General features: G+C 45.9%; 1 protein-coding gene across 5 annotated transcripts in view; it reads right to left on the bottom strand.

Annotated features, from left to right (window-relative positions):
- atrnl1b (attractin-like 1b) overlaps positions 1-15,175 on the bottom strand; it is a 1,082,183-nt gene that overhangs the window by 811,501 nt on the left and 255,507 nt on the right. For all 5 annotated transcript variants that reach the window (XM_068052965.1, XM_068052967.1, XM_068052968.1 and 2 more), the window contains exons 11-12: positions 11,920-12,004; positions 11,077-11,285 (exon numbers count right to left, since the gene is read on the bottom strand). In XM_068052965.1, the coding sequence (XP_067909066.1) occupies positions 11,077-11,285; positions 11,920-12,004 (294 nt within the window). The remainder of the gene's footprint in view (positions 1-11,076; positions 11,286-11,919; positions 12,005-15,175) is intronic.

Raw genomic sequence — 15,175 nt, 5'->3', positions numbered from 1 at the left:
GATATAGCAGACTGGTCATGAAAGTAAAAGCCCATGGGATCCAAGGCAAAGTGGCAAGTTGCATGCAAAATTGCCTCAGAATTAGGAAGTATAGGGTAACAGTTGATGGGTGTTTTTGTGACTGGACAGCCTATCCACAGATATGGAGATAGAGAAGTCAAGGAAGGGAAGTGTCAGAGATGGACCACGTGAAGGTAAGAGAGGGGTGGAAATTGGAAACAAAGTTAATAATGTTTTCCAGTTCAGGAGGAGAGCAGGAAATGGCACTGATGGTCATCAATGCACTGGAGAGAGAGAGTTGGGGGAGGGGGCTTGAGTAGGACTGGAACATGAATGTTCAACACACCCCACAAAAAGACAGGCATATCTAGGACCCATGCAGGTACCCATAGCAACACCTTTTATTTGGAGGTGCTGTTTCCTACTCTCGCCCCAGAATCACAGAATTGTTACAGTACAGAAGGAGGCCATTCAGCCCATCGTGTCCACACTGGCTCTCTGGAAGAGAAATTCCCTCAGTCCCATTCCCCTGTCTTCTCCCCATAACCCTGCACATTCTTCCTTTTCATATAACTTTAATTCCCTTTCGCATGCTTCAATTGAACCTGCCTCCACCACACTCTCAGGCAGCGCATTCCAGACCTTAACTCTCCGCTGCATGAAAAGGTTTTTTCTCATGTCACTTTTGCTTCTCTTACCAAATACTTTAAATCTGTGCCCTCTTGTTCGCAATCCTTCTACGAGTGGGAACAGTTTCTATCTACTCTCCAGTTCCCTCATGATTTTTAATACCTCTATTAAATCAACTCTCAGCCTTCTCTTTTCCAAGGAAAACTGTCCTAACCTCTCCAATCTATCCTCATAACTGAAATTCCTCATCCCTGGAACCATTCTAGTGAATCTCTTCTGTACTCTCTCCAATGCCCTCATGTCTTTCCTCAAGTGCAGCGCCCAGAATTGGATACAATACTCCAGCTGAGGCCGAACTAGTGTCATATACAAGTTCGACATAACTTCCTTGCTCTTGTACTCTATGCCCCTATTAATAAAGTCCAGGACACTGAATGCATTATTAACTGCTCTCTCAACCTGTTCTGCCACCTTCAATACCTTATGCAAATATACACCCAGGTCCCTCTGCTCCTGCACCCCTTGAGAATTGTGCACTTTATTCTATATTGTCTCTCCATGTTCTTCCCACCAAAATAAATCACCTCACATTTCTCTGCATTGAACTTCATCTGCCACCTGTCTGCCCATTCCACCAACTTGTCTAGGTCGTTTTGAAGTTCTACACTATCCTCCTCACAGTTCACAATGCTTCCAAGTTTCATATCATCTGAAAACTTTGAAATTGCACCCTGTACACCAAGGTCTAGGTCATTAATATATATCAGGAAAAGTAAGGGTCCCAACACTGATCCCTGTGAAACTCCACTACAAACCTTCTCCGGCCTGAAAAACGTTAATTAACCACTACTCATTGTTTCCTGTCACTCAGCCAATTTGTATCCATGTTGCTACCGTCCCTTTTATTCCATGAGCTACAAGCTTGCTCACAAGTCTGTTGTGTGACACTGTATCAAACGTCTTTTGAAAGTCCATGGACACCACATCAACAACATTGCCTTCATCAACCCTCTCTGTTACCTCTTGAAAAAACTCCAGCAAGTTAATTAAACATGATTTTCCCTTAAGAAATCCATGCTGACTTTCCTTAATTAACTCACATTTATCCACATGACTTCATTTTGTCCCAAATTGTTTTTTCTTGAGGTTTTCCCACCACTGAAGTTAAACTGGCCCGTAGTTGCTGAGCTTAGCTTTACACCCATTTTTGAACAAGGGTGTAACGTTTGCAATTCTCCAGTCCTCTGGCACCACCAGAGTCTAAGGAAGACTGAAAAATTATTGCCAGTGCCCCTGTGATTTCCATTTTCACTTCCCACAGTATCCTTGGATGCATCTCAACCAGCCCTGGTGCTTTATCCACTTTTAAGTTCAGGCAGCCTATCTAATACTTCCTCTTTACCAATTTTAAACCCCTCCAGTCTCTGACTTACCTCCTCTTTCAACATTGCCTGGGTTGCATCTTCATCTTGGTAAAGACAGATGCAAAGTATTCATTTAAGATCTCAGCTATACCCTCTGCCTCCAGGTGTACATCCCCTTTCTGGTCTCGAATCGGCCCCACTCCTCCGTTTACCACCCTTTTACTATTTATATTTGCCTATAGAAAACTTTGGGATTTCCTTCAATGCTAACTGCCAGTCTCTTCTCATGCTCTCTCTTTGCTCCTCTTATTTGCTTTTTCACTTCCCCGCTGGACTTTCTATGTTCAGCCTGGTTCTCAATAGTATCTTCTACCTGGCATCTGTCATAAGCACACTTTCTTCTTTACATTAATCTATACCTCTACCTCGATCATCCAGGGAGCTCTGGATTTGTTTGCTCTACTTTTCCCCTTTGAGGGAACATACCTTGACTGTGCCCGATCTATCTCTTCTTTGAAGGTAGCCCATTGTTCATCTACCGGTTTTCCTGCCAGCTTTTGACTCCAATTTATTCGCCGCAGCTCTTACCCCATTGCAGTTGGCCTTCCCCCAGTTAATTATTCTTACTGTTACAACCAGGTGAGAAAGATGTCTAGGGGTCTTTTGCTGTCTTCACCCGGTCTTATTGTAACAGGATTTAATTTTTAACCACACTGTGTTTTGAGCTCCCCGGTGGTGAATCCTTGTTCACCATTTTCCAATTATAAGGCAAAGAAATGAGCATAAACAGGCTTTCTTAGGTTGAAAGAAGAAAAGTGAAATTTATTTAAAACTTAAACGCTAATTCGGTTAACGGATACACGCCATGCCCCACACTAGCATGCATACACAACATACACATGCAAATTGACAGAGAAAAGAGAAGAAAAAATAAAGTACAGAGGTTTGAGGCAATATCAGAAGAGTTTCTTGTTACTGTGCTTTGAGCTCAGTGGTCCTTTTGTAGGTAGTCTTGCTTTTTGTTGGGGCCCAGTATTCTTTTTAAACATTGTTCACTGTAGGAGACTTTCCTCTCTTGGGGTTCATGTGTCTTCAATAGTTTCCGCTGGTTAGAGCCAGATGAGACAAGACAGGAGAGAGATGTTTTCAGTCCAGGAGCAAAAAACTTTGAGTTTCCAACACTCTGTGGCAAATTCAAATTCAAACAGCCAGTTAGTCATGTGACTAAACTGGTCTGACCAGGTCTTGTGTGTACTGGAGAAATAGGGACTGGGTCCTTTGTTCCAACACTGTCTGCTAGTATGCGAGGGGCCTGGGAATTCCTCGTGATAGGCCCTCTTTCCTTCCCAGCAACATTTAAAAATTTTTAATGTTCATGTGGCAAAATAACGTGCGCTTCATTCTTGGCAGGTGGGGGCCTGCACGACACCTCCACACCCAGGGGGAATGAAATGCGATTTGAAATATAAGAAACAGAATGAAAAACCATGCATTTCTCTCATTCATTTCCATTCATTCACCAATCTTAAAGCCTATTAAAATGGTCTTTCTTGGGTGCCAGTGCTGCTTTAATTTTGCCTTTTTTTCCCCCCAGAGAGTTAGTAGTGGGTGGGACTATCCTGAACTCTGAGTCATGTAAAGACTTTTGACTTCAGGTGGTTCCCTTCTTCTCTGACTGTGGGGGAAGATTCTTTGTTAATCTCCCCTTTGTTCTCTGGGACATTGCTACCTGCAGGTATCTGTGCAGACTTGACAGCACTCTCCTGGGGCACTTCGACTAAATGAGGCATTACCCTAGGTTTCTGCGCTCCAAGAAGTCTCTCTTTGTCTCTGCAGGTTCCTGTAAATGCTGTGAGCAACTCTGGTGGGGTACTTCTAGAGCCTGCATTTACATAGGAGGATGTGGGGTCTAACGTTTTACATTTTTTGGGGTAGGCTGACCAGACAGTAGGGTTTTCATCCAGGATTCCTCCCAGACTTCCTTTATCCTGCCCGCTTGATCACTTTTTCCCCTTCTCTTTCTAAACCTTTACCAGCCGTGTGCCTGCCTGTTCTCTTTTGCTCTCGGCGGGAGTCCCTTATAGTTCATCACCCCTCAGCTGGAGGGTCCTCCTAACACTGGTACAGGACTTAGGGGTGCAGGTTTCACTGTAGTTTGGGGCTTCCCCTCAACCTGGCACATGTGGCAACTCCGACAGTACTCCACCACATCTTTGTGTAGATTTTGCCAGTCAAACTGCTGTCTTATGCGAGCTTTGGTCTTTTGTACACCGGCATGTACAGCCACTCTTGTCTCATGGGCCCTTAATATTTCTCCCCGGTACCTCTGTGGCACCACTAACTGGAGAACTACTGTCCACTCTTTGCCCTCAGGTCTGTAAGGAGAACTCCATTTCCTCATTACCTCATTCTTCAAATAGCAGCAATCAGGGACTCCCTCTACTTCACTTTCAGACTGGGCAGCCCGTGCTAACTCTCTCAATACTGGGTCAGCTCGCTGAGCCTCACCTAAGGAAAATCCATTTATTTCATTCCCTGGATCTCCTAATTTTCCAAAGAAAGTCTCGGACAGGCAGACCTCATTGTCATTTGCCTGCAGTGCCAATGCAGTCTCCTCTGGGGGAGCCGTTTTGATCATGGCCTGATCCACTACACATTCAGGGAAACTGCAGGGGACCGTTGCCTGCCACTGCCCCGTCTCTCTGGTCTCCTGGTCTTTATTTCAGTACTGGGGGGCTACCACCTTCACCCCTGCCAGATCATTACCTAGGAGGAGGCCAACACCATCCTCAGGCAAACTAGGGCCAACGCTACAGTCACCGGTCCCGAAACTAGGTCACACTCCAGGTGCACCCGGTGTACAGGTACCAGCATACACTGCCCTCCAATACCATTCACCACCATTTTGGAGTTCACTGCATTCCCAATAAAAAGGGATCTAGTGGCCCTTGTGTCCCTGAGAATCATTATGGGGTTGCTTGCCCCACTTGAGGGGTATGGGGGTCTGCATGACACTTACCCTGGATTGCTCTTTGTCCTTTCCATTGCCAGCCTAAGCCCGATGATACAATGATCACTATCCCCTAAATGCTCTCCTACTGATGCTTGATACACTTGGCCCATCTCATTCCCAAGAACCAAGTCTAGCAGTGCCTCCTTTCTCATTGGACTAGCCACATACTGTTGTAGAAACGTTTCCTGAACACACTCTCGGAACTCTTGCCCTTCTTCTTCTTCTTTGGCCTCCTTGTCTCGAGAGACAATTGGTAAGCGCCTGGAGGTGGTCAAAGGTGTGTGGAGCAGCGCCTGGAGTGGCTATAAAGGCCAATTCTCGAGTGACAGGCTCTTCCACAGGTGCTGCAGAAAAATTTGTTTGTCGGGGCTGTTACACAGTTGGTTCTCTCCTTGCGCCTCTGTCTTTTTTCCTGCCAACTGCTAAGTCTCTTCGACTCGCCACACTTTAGCCCTGCCTTTATTGCTGCCCGCCAGCTCTGGCAAACGCTGGCAACTGACTCCCACGACTTGTGATCAATGTCACAGGACTTCATGTCGCGTTTGCAGACGTCTTTAAAGCAGAGACATGGACGGCCGGTGGGTCTGATACCAGTGGCGAGCTTGCTGTACAATGTGTCTTTGGGGATCCTGCCATCTTCCATGCGGCTCACATGGCCAAGCCATCTCAATCGCCGCTGACTCAGTAGTGTGTATAAGCTGGGGATGTTGGCCGCCTCGAGGACTTCTGTGTTGGAGATACGGTCCTGCCACCTGATGCCAAGTATTCTCCGGAGGCAGCGAAGATGAAGTGAATTGAGATGTCGCTCTTGGCTGACATACGTTGTTCAGGCCTCGCTGCCGTAGAGCAAGGTACTGAGGACACAGGCTTGATACACTCGGACTTTTGTGTTCCGTGTCAGTGCGCCATTTTCCCACACTCTCTTTGCCAGTCCGGACATAGCAGTGGAAGCCTTTCCCATGCGCTTGTTGATTTCTGCATCTAGAGACAGGTTACTGGTGATAGTTGAGCCTAGGTAGGTGAACTCTTGAACCACTTCCAGAGCGTGGTCGCCAATATTGATGGATGGAGCATTTCTGACGTCCTGTCTCATGATGTTCATTTTCTTGAGGCTGATGGTTAGGCCAAATTCATTGCAGGCAGCCGCAAACCTGTCGATGAGACTCTTCAGGCACTCTTCAGTGTGAGATGTTAAAGCAGCATCGTCAGCAAAGAGGAGTTCCCTGATGAGGACTTTCCGTACTTTGGTCTTCGCTCTTAGACAGGCAAGGTTGAACAACCTGCCCCTTGATCTTGTGTGGAGGAAAATTCCTTCTTCAGAGGACTTGAACGCATGTGAAAGGAGCAGGGAGAAGAAAATCCCAAAAAGTGTGGGTGCGAGAACACAGCCCTGTTTCACGCCACTCAGGATAGTAAAGGGGTCTGATGAGGAGCCACCACGTTGAATTGTGCCTTTCATATTGTCATGGAATGAGGTGATGACACTTAGTAGCTTCGGTGGACATCCAATCTTTTCTAGTAGTCTGAAGAGACCACGTCTGCTGACGAGGTCAAAGGCTTTGGTGAGATCAATGAAAGCAATGTAGAGGGGCATCTGTTGTTCGCGGCATTTCTCCTGTATCTGACGAAGGGAGAACAGCATGTCAATGGTCGATCTCTCTGCACGAAAGCCACACTGTGCCTCAGGGTAGACGCGCTCGGCCAGCTTCTGGAGCCTGTTTAGAGCGACTTGAGCAAAGACTTTCCCCACTGTGCTGAGCAGGGAGATTCCACGGTAGTTGTTGCAGTCATCGCGGTCACCTTTGTTTTTATAGAGGGTGATGAGATTGGCATCGCCAATACTACTATTATCCCTGTCTATATTTGGAGAATTGAAGTCCCCCATTAAAATTACCTTATAATTTTTGCACCCCTCTATAAATTACTTGCAAATTTGTTCCTCCAAGTCCTTCCCACTAGCTGGTGGCCTGTAGACAACACCAAGCTATGTAACTGCACCTATTTTGTTCCTTAGCTCTAGCCAAATTGATTCTATCCTCGACAACCTCTGAGACATCCTTTTTCTCCAGCAATGTAATGCTCTCCTTAATCAATAACACCACCCCTCCCCCTTTTCTCCCCTTTCCCATCTTTCCTGAAGATCTTACCTTGTGTACAGGAATATTTAACACCCAGTCCTGCCCTTCTTTGAGCCAGGTCTCCATTATAGCCACAGCATCATATTTCCACATTGCAATCTGCACTTGTACCTCACCAGTCCTATTAACCACACTCTACATTCACATACATGCACATTAACCCTGATTCAGATTTTTTTTTACTTTATCCCTTACTCTGACCCCACCTAAAGTACTATTCCCTATACTCGTGCTATCTATCTCCCCCAGTATTCTGTGCACCTTGGTATTCCTCTCTAATACTTGCTCCTGGTTCCCACACACCTGACTTGTTACCAGTCTTGCTTCCCTCCAATCTGAGGTCCCTCTCAGGTTCCTATCCCCCTGACAATTTAGTTTAAATCCTCCCCAACAGCACTCGCAAATCTCCCTGCAAGGATACACGTCCCAGTCCTGCTAAGATGCAACCCATCCATCTTGTACAGGTTCCACCTGCCCCAGAACCAGTCCCAATGTCTTAGAAATCTGATGCCCTCCCTCCTACACCAGTTCTCCAGCCACTTGTTCAATCGCTCAATTCTTCTAATCCTAAGCTCACCGCATCTAAAGGATCATCCTGCGTCATTTCAGCCACCTCCAGCGTGATGCCACCACCACCCTCCCAGCATTCTGAAGGGACTGTTCCGTCCGGGACACCCTGATCTGCTTCTCCATCACTCCGATCCACTTCTCCATCACCCCCAACACCTCGCCCCTTTCCCACAGCATCTTCCCATTCAACTGCAGGAGATGTAACAACTACCCTTTTACTTCCTCTCTCTTCACCATTGCAGGCCCCAAACACTCCTTCCAGGTGAAGCAGCGATTTACTTGTTCTGCTTTCAGTTTAGTATACTTTATTCGCTGCTCACAATGCAGTGTCCTCTATATGGGGGAGGCCAAATGCACATTGGGTTACCGCTTTGTGGAACACCTCTGCTCAGTCTGCAAGCATGACCGAGATTCCGGTTGCTTGCCATTTTAATTCACCACCCTGCTCTCACATTTCTGTCTTTGGCCTGATGCAATCTTCCAGTGAAGCTCAAAGCAAGCTCGAAGAACAGCACCTCATATTCCAATTAGGCACTCTATGGCCTTCTGGACTTAACAATGAGTTCAATAATTTCAGACATGATTGCCATTTTGATTGCTTTTTTTAAACCATGTGCCAGTCTTAAACTTGTTTTTCATGTTTTTGCTTTTGGGAGAGCTGTTCATTATTCTGCAATTAACAGTCTCTCTGGACAAATGCTTTGTCATTGACTATGACCACTACCAAGCCCTTTGCCTTTTGTTGCATGACACTTTTTTCATTTAATTTCTCCTGCCCTCTGCCCTATCACAAACATTCCCTTTTGTTCTTCTTTCCGCTCCTCACCCCTTTCAGTTGTTCAAAGCCAATTACATTTCGAACCTTTGCCAATTTTGCTGAAAGGTAACAGACCTGAAACGTTAACTCTGTTTATCTCTCCACAGATGCTGCCAGACCTGCTATTTATTGTTTTTATTGAGTTTAATGAAGAGTGCAGGAGGGCATGCCAGGAGCAGCACCAGGCATACCTCAAAATGAGGTGTCAACTTGGTGAAGCTACAACACAGGACTACTTGCATGCCAAACTGCGTAAGCAGCTTGCGATAGACAGAGCTAAGAGATCCCATAACCAACCATGAATGGTGGTGGACAATTAAACAACTAACTGGAGGAGGTGGCTCCACAAATATCACCATCCTCAATGATGGGGGAGCCCAGCACATCAGTGCGAAAGATAAGGCTGAAGCATTTGCAACAATCTTCAGCCAGAAGTGCCGAGTTGATGATCCATCTCAGCCTCCTCCTGAAGTCCCCTGCATCAAAGATGCCAGACTTCAGCCAATTCGATTCACTCCGCGTGATATCAAGAAACAACTGAAGGCACTGGATACTGCAAAAGCTATGGGTCCTGACAATATTCTGGCAATAGGACTGAAGACCTGTGCTCCAGAACTTGCCGCGCCCCTAGCCAAGCTGTTCCAGTACAGCTACAACATTGGCATCTACCCTGCAATGTGGAAAATTGCCCAGGTATGTCCTGTACAAACAAAAAAAAGTAAGACAAGTCCAACCCGGCCAAGTACCGCCCCATCAGTCTACTCTCAATCATCAGTAAAGTGATGGAAGGTGTCATCAACAGTGCCATCAACAGTGCCCTTGCTTAGCAATAACCTGCTCAGTGACGCTCAGTTTGGGTTCCGCCAGGGCCACTCAGCTCCTGACCTCATTACAGCCTTGGTTCAAACATGGACAAAACAGCTGAACTCAAGAGGTGAGGGGAGTGACTGCCCTTGACATCAAGGCAGCATTTGACCAAGTATGGCATCAAGGAGCCCTAGCAAAACTGAGGTCAATAGGAATCGGGGAAAACCCTCCGCTGGCTGGAGTCATACCTAGCGCAAAGGAAGATGGTTGTGGTTGTTGGAGGTCAATCATCTGAGCTCCAGGACATTACTACAGGAGTTCCTCAGTGTAGTGTCCTAGGCCCAACCATCTTCAGCTGCTTCATCAATGACCTTCCTTCAATCATAAGGTCAGGAGAGGGGATGTTCGCTGATGATTGCACAATGTTCAGCACCATTCGTGACTCCTCAGATACTGAAGCAGTCCGTGTAGAAATGCAGCAAGACCTGGACAAAATCCAGGCTTGAGCAGATAAGTGGCAAGTAACATTCGTGCCACACAAGTGCCGGGCAATGACCATCTCCAACAAGAGAGAATCTAACCATCTCCCCTTGACATTCAATGGAATTACCATTGCTGAATCCCCCACTATCAACATCCTAGGGGCTACCATTGACCAGAAACTGAACTGGAGTAGCCATATAAATACCGTGGCTACAAGAGCAGGTCAGAGGCAAGGAATCCTGAGGCGAGTAACTCACCTCCTGACTCCCCAAAGCCTGTCCACCATCTACAAGGCACAAGTCAGGAGTGTGATGGAATACTCTCCACTTGCCTGGATGGGTGCAGCTCCAACAAGAAGCTCGACACCATTCAGGACAAAGCAGCCCGCTTGATTGTTTGTGGATGGGATGCCATTCACTCCCTCCACCACCAACGCACAGTGGCAGCAGTGTGTACCATCTACTAGATGCACTGCAGCAATGCACCAAGGCTCCTTAGACAGCACCTTCCAAACCCACGACCTCTACCAACTAGAAGGACAAGGGCAGAAAATACATGGGAACACCACCACCTGCAAGTTCCCCTCCAAGTCACACACCATCCTGACTTGGAACTATATCGCCGTTCCTTCATTGTCGCTGGGTCAAAATCCTGGAACTCCCTTCCTAACAGCACTGTGGATGTACCTACCCCAAATGGACTGCAGCGGTTCAAGAAGGCAGCTCACCACCACCTTCTCAAGGGCAATTAGGGATAGGCAATAAATGCTGGCCTGGCCAGTGACGCCTACATCCCATGAATGAATAAAAAAAAAAGTTTTGTTCTTTGTCATATGTAAAAGAAATAGTCGAATATACATTTCATGCATCAAAGGGTAGTTGGAGATGCTGGAATTCTTTGACTATCATTCAAGGCTTTCAGAATACTTATAGTACTGGTTGGTACTTTACACTTTTCTACTACAGAAGTCCAGAATATTTGAAATATCCAGTTAAAATGCCAACATTTGTTGTGTTATGCTGATACATATTCCTTGGCATAGCCATTTAAAAAAAACATTTAAAACAATTAAAGCTAACAATGTTTTGCAGAAAGATAAAAAAGGAGGAATAAAAAAAACCGATAAATTAATTTACATTCAATGCTCATGCTATTACCCAAAGTATTTACAAGATTTATAATGCACTCTAAGAATCCTGCTTAGAATTGAGAAAATCTAATTTTAGCTGATATTCATGTGTTATTGGTACTTACTGGTTTTGAGGGGACATTTCACCTCATGGAAGCTACTATTACAGTGGCCCAATTCCCACGGAGAACAGTGATGCTTTTGCCATAAACACCTAATACCTGGACCAGCATTTAAGCAAAGATCTTCAGTGAAGGCCTCACAGTTTGGAGGCTTGTATACAAGGACATCACTCAAAAGCATACTGGAGAAACCACCAAACACATACATTGACCTGGAGAGGTAGAAAAAAAAATAAAGCTTAAATGTGTAAACTTATTGCTACCTTCCAAGTTAATTTTATTCCCAATTTTGCAATTTTTAATGACATTTTGCCTAATTTGTACAACAAAAGGTATGAAAACATGTTAGCACAAACATACAAAGTAATAGGACACAGTATCTGCCATCTTTCCCCACACAGTTTACGCATTCAAGTAGGAGGTACTACGAAGTGAACAATCAGCAACATCCCCAACAGGGAATGAGAAATTCTGTTGCAGCACCCGAAGTACTACCCAAGCAGTACTAACAAAATCTTGAAGTAGATTCCTCGATACCCTCTCACCTAAAGCATGTGCATGGTATCCCACATTAGGGCAGAAAATACATTTTTAACAAGTCAAGAAAACATAACTTTTCTTTTTTTAAAAATCAATGATCGTCTGAAGATTTTTGTTCTCATTAATTTGCAATGTGGATGCTTTTATACATCTAATTTGTGCTAACTAGGTTGGGGGGGAGAAACGCCCAATTTCAATGGTTTATCAACAAATGCCAGAAAGGGCAATGCAGCAATAAAAGCTTTTTTTGACCTCCAGGATAAATTAAACGTCAAAATTGATAAACAGAGGCAGTGATGGACTCACCCATTGCTTACAACTGCTGAGTGTCCAAACCTATTGAGATCACGATGCAAATTGGGCTTTGGAAGAACTGTCCATTCATCACAAGCTAGATAAAAGTACAGCATCAATTATACTTATAAGTTGCAGCAAAATGTAAAAGATCAACAGCAAATTACATTTAATTTGTCAAGCTTTTCTTCCAATTTGCTTATTGAAAACAAAAGTAAAATAGGAAGAACTATGCAGTATAACTACTAATTTTCCAGTCGAAGCACAAATGGGTCACATGAACATATAAAGCCAACTGCAACAAGAGAAACTGAAAGGATCATCTGCTAAAATGTAAGTAATGTACTGATGTGGGTAAAGCATCCTGAAGTGGACAGCAGTATTGAGAGAGAGAAATCAGGCATACGTAAAACATCATAAAACATCATGCAGCACGTCAAAACACAAGAAAATCTGTCTCAAAGGTTTTGTTTCCATTCTGAGTGCTGGCTTAAGTTGTTCATCTACCTTGTCCACTGCGGATACAGTCATTTGCTATAGTTAATAATGAAGCAATATGGAAACATGAAATAAAAGCAAAATACTGCGGATGCTGGAAATCTGAAATAAAAACAAGAAATGCTGGAAATGTTCAGCAGGTCTGGCAGCATCTGTGGAGACAGAAGCAGAGTTAAAGTTTCAGGTTAGTGACCCTTCTTCAGAACTGGCAAATATTAGAAATGTGAAAGGTTTTAAGCAAGTAAAGCGGGGTCGAGGAAGAGATAACAAAGGAGAAGGTGTAGATAGGACAAGATCACAGAGAATAACCAACCAGAAGGTCATGGAGCAAAGGCAAACGATATGTTAATGGCGTGTTGAAAGACAAAGCATTAGGTGTTAACTGACTGAAAACCGAACAGCCGCAAGTACAAACATGAAAAAAGAGCAGGTAAGCAAATTGAGCAAACAAAGATAAGATAAAATAAAATAAACACAAAAAAATAATAAAGAAGAAAAAATAACTAAAAATAAAATGGGGGGCCCCGTCATGCTCTGAAATTATTGAACTCAATGTTCAGTCCGGTAGGCTGTAGTGTGCCTAATCGGTAAATGAGATGCTGTTCCTCGAGTTTGCGTTGATGTTCACTGGAACACTGCAGCAATTCCAGGGCAGAGATGTGAGCATGAAAGCAGGGGGGAGTGGTGAAATGGCAAGCAACCGAAAGCTTGGGGTCATGCTTTTGGACTGAGCAGAGGTGTTCCGCAAAGCAGTCACCCAGTCTGCGTTTGGTCTCCCCCGTTTAGAGACCACCACATTGTGAGCAGCGAATTCAGTATACTAAATTGAAAGTAGCACAAGTAAATCGCTGCTTCACCTGAAAGGAGTGTTTGGGGCCTGGGATAGTGAGGAGAGAGGAGGTAAATGTCCAGGTATTACACCTCCTGCGATTACAGGGAAAGGGGAGGGGCCATGAGAAGGGGACGAGGTGGTGGGGGTAATGGAGGAGTGGACCAGGGTGTCGCGGACGGTACGATCCCTTCGGAATGCTGACAGGGGAAGTGAGGGGAAGATGCATTTGGTAGTGGCATCACGCTGGAGGTGGCAGAAATGGCGGAGGATGATCCTTTAGATATGGAGGCTGATGGGGTGGAAAGTGAGGACAAGGGGAACCCTGTTGCGGTTCTGGGAGGGAGGGGAAGGGGTGAGGGTAGAGGTACAGGAAATGGGCCGCACACAGCTGAAGGACCTGTAAAGCACTGTGGTGGGGAATCCTCGGTTGAGGAAAAAGCAAGACATATCAGAAGCACTGTCATGGAAGGTAGCATCATCAGAGTAGATGCATCGGAGATGGAGAAACTGGAAGAACGGAATGGAGTCCTTACAGGAGGCAGGGTGTGAAGAAGTGTAGTCGAGGTAGCTGTGGGAGTCGGTGGGCTTATAACGGATATTAGTAAAACAGCCTATCCCCAGAGATGGAGACAGAGAAGTCGAGGAAGGGAAGGGAAGTGACAGAGTTGGACCATGTAAAGGTGAGAGAAGGGTGGATATTAGAAGTGAAGTTGAAAAAGTTTTCCAGTTCGGGGCGGGAGCAGGAAACGACAGCGATACAGTCATCAATGTACCGGAAAAAGAGTTGGGGGAGGGGGCCTGAGTAGGACTGGAATAAGGAATGTTCGACATATCCCACAAAAAGACAGGCATAACTAGGACCCATGCGGGTACCCATAGCAGTGGAGTTGAAGGAGAAGTTGTTCATTGTGAAAACAAGTTCAGCCAGGCGGAGGAGGGTGGTGGTGGATGGGGACTGGTTGGGCCTCTCTTCAAGGAAGAAGCGGAAAGCCCTCAAACCGTCCTGGTGGGGGATGGAGGTGTAGAGAGATTGGACATCCATAGTGAAGAAGCGGCGGTTGGGGCCAGAAAACTGGAAATTATCAAAATGAAGTAGGGCGTCAGAACAGTCACAGATGTAGGTGGGAAGAGACTGGACCAGCGGAGAAAAGATAGAGTCAAGATATGAAGAAATAAGTTCAGTGGAGCAGGAGCAGGCTGACACAATGGGTCTACTGGGACAGTCCTGTTTGTGGATTTTGGGAAGGAGGAAGAAGCCGGCTGTTCGGGGTTGCGGTTCTGTGAGGTTGGAAGCAGTAGAGGGAAGCTCTCCAGAGGAGATGAGGTCAGTGACAGTCCTGGATGTTCAGTGGGGGGGTCACGGTCCAGAAGGAGGTAGGAAGAAGTGTCTGAGAGTTGGCACTGAGCCTCTACAATGTAGAGGTCAGTACGCCATACAACAACAGCACCACCCTTGTCTGCAGGTTTGATGACCATGTTGGGGTTAGACCTGAGAGAACGGAGTGCCTCAAGTTCAGAGGGGGACAGGTTAGTGAATGAGGGGCGCAGAGAAATTGAGATGACCAATGTCTCGCCGACAGTTTTCAATGAAAAGATCAAGAGTGGGTAAGAGGCCAGGGGGAGGGGTCCAGGTAGAGGGAAATGCTGGAGGCAGGTGAATGGATCTGCTGATCGGGGGGGAGGACTCCTGGTCAAAGAAGTGAGCACAGAGGCTGCAGCAACGGAAGAAGAGCTCAACGTCATGCCGAGCGCAAAATTCATTGGGGGCGTAAGGGGATAAAACTGAGACCTTTGCTGAGTACAGAACGTTCAGCGTTAGACAGGGGGAGGTCAGAGGATGTAGTGAATACACGGCAAGGGGTCAGATCAGAAGGGGTGGGGTCAGAGGGAAGTGAAGGGGATGAAGGATCTGGAGGGGCATTAGTCCCCATCAGCTGC

This window comes from Heterodontus francisci, chromosome 20 (genome assembly GCF_036365525.1).
Source record: "Heterodontus francisci isolate sHetFra1 chromosome 20, sHetFra1.hap1, whole genome shotgun sequence".
NCBI classification, from domain to species: Eukaryota; Metazoa; Chordata; class Chondrichthyes; order Heterodontiformes; family Heterodontidae; genus Heterodontus; species Heterodontus francisci.
Note: the sequence above shows the minus strand (reverse complement) of the source record. Positions and strands in the feature narration are given on the sequence as shown.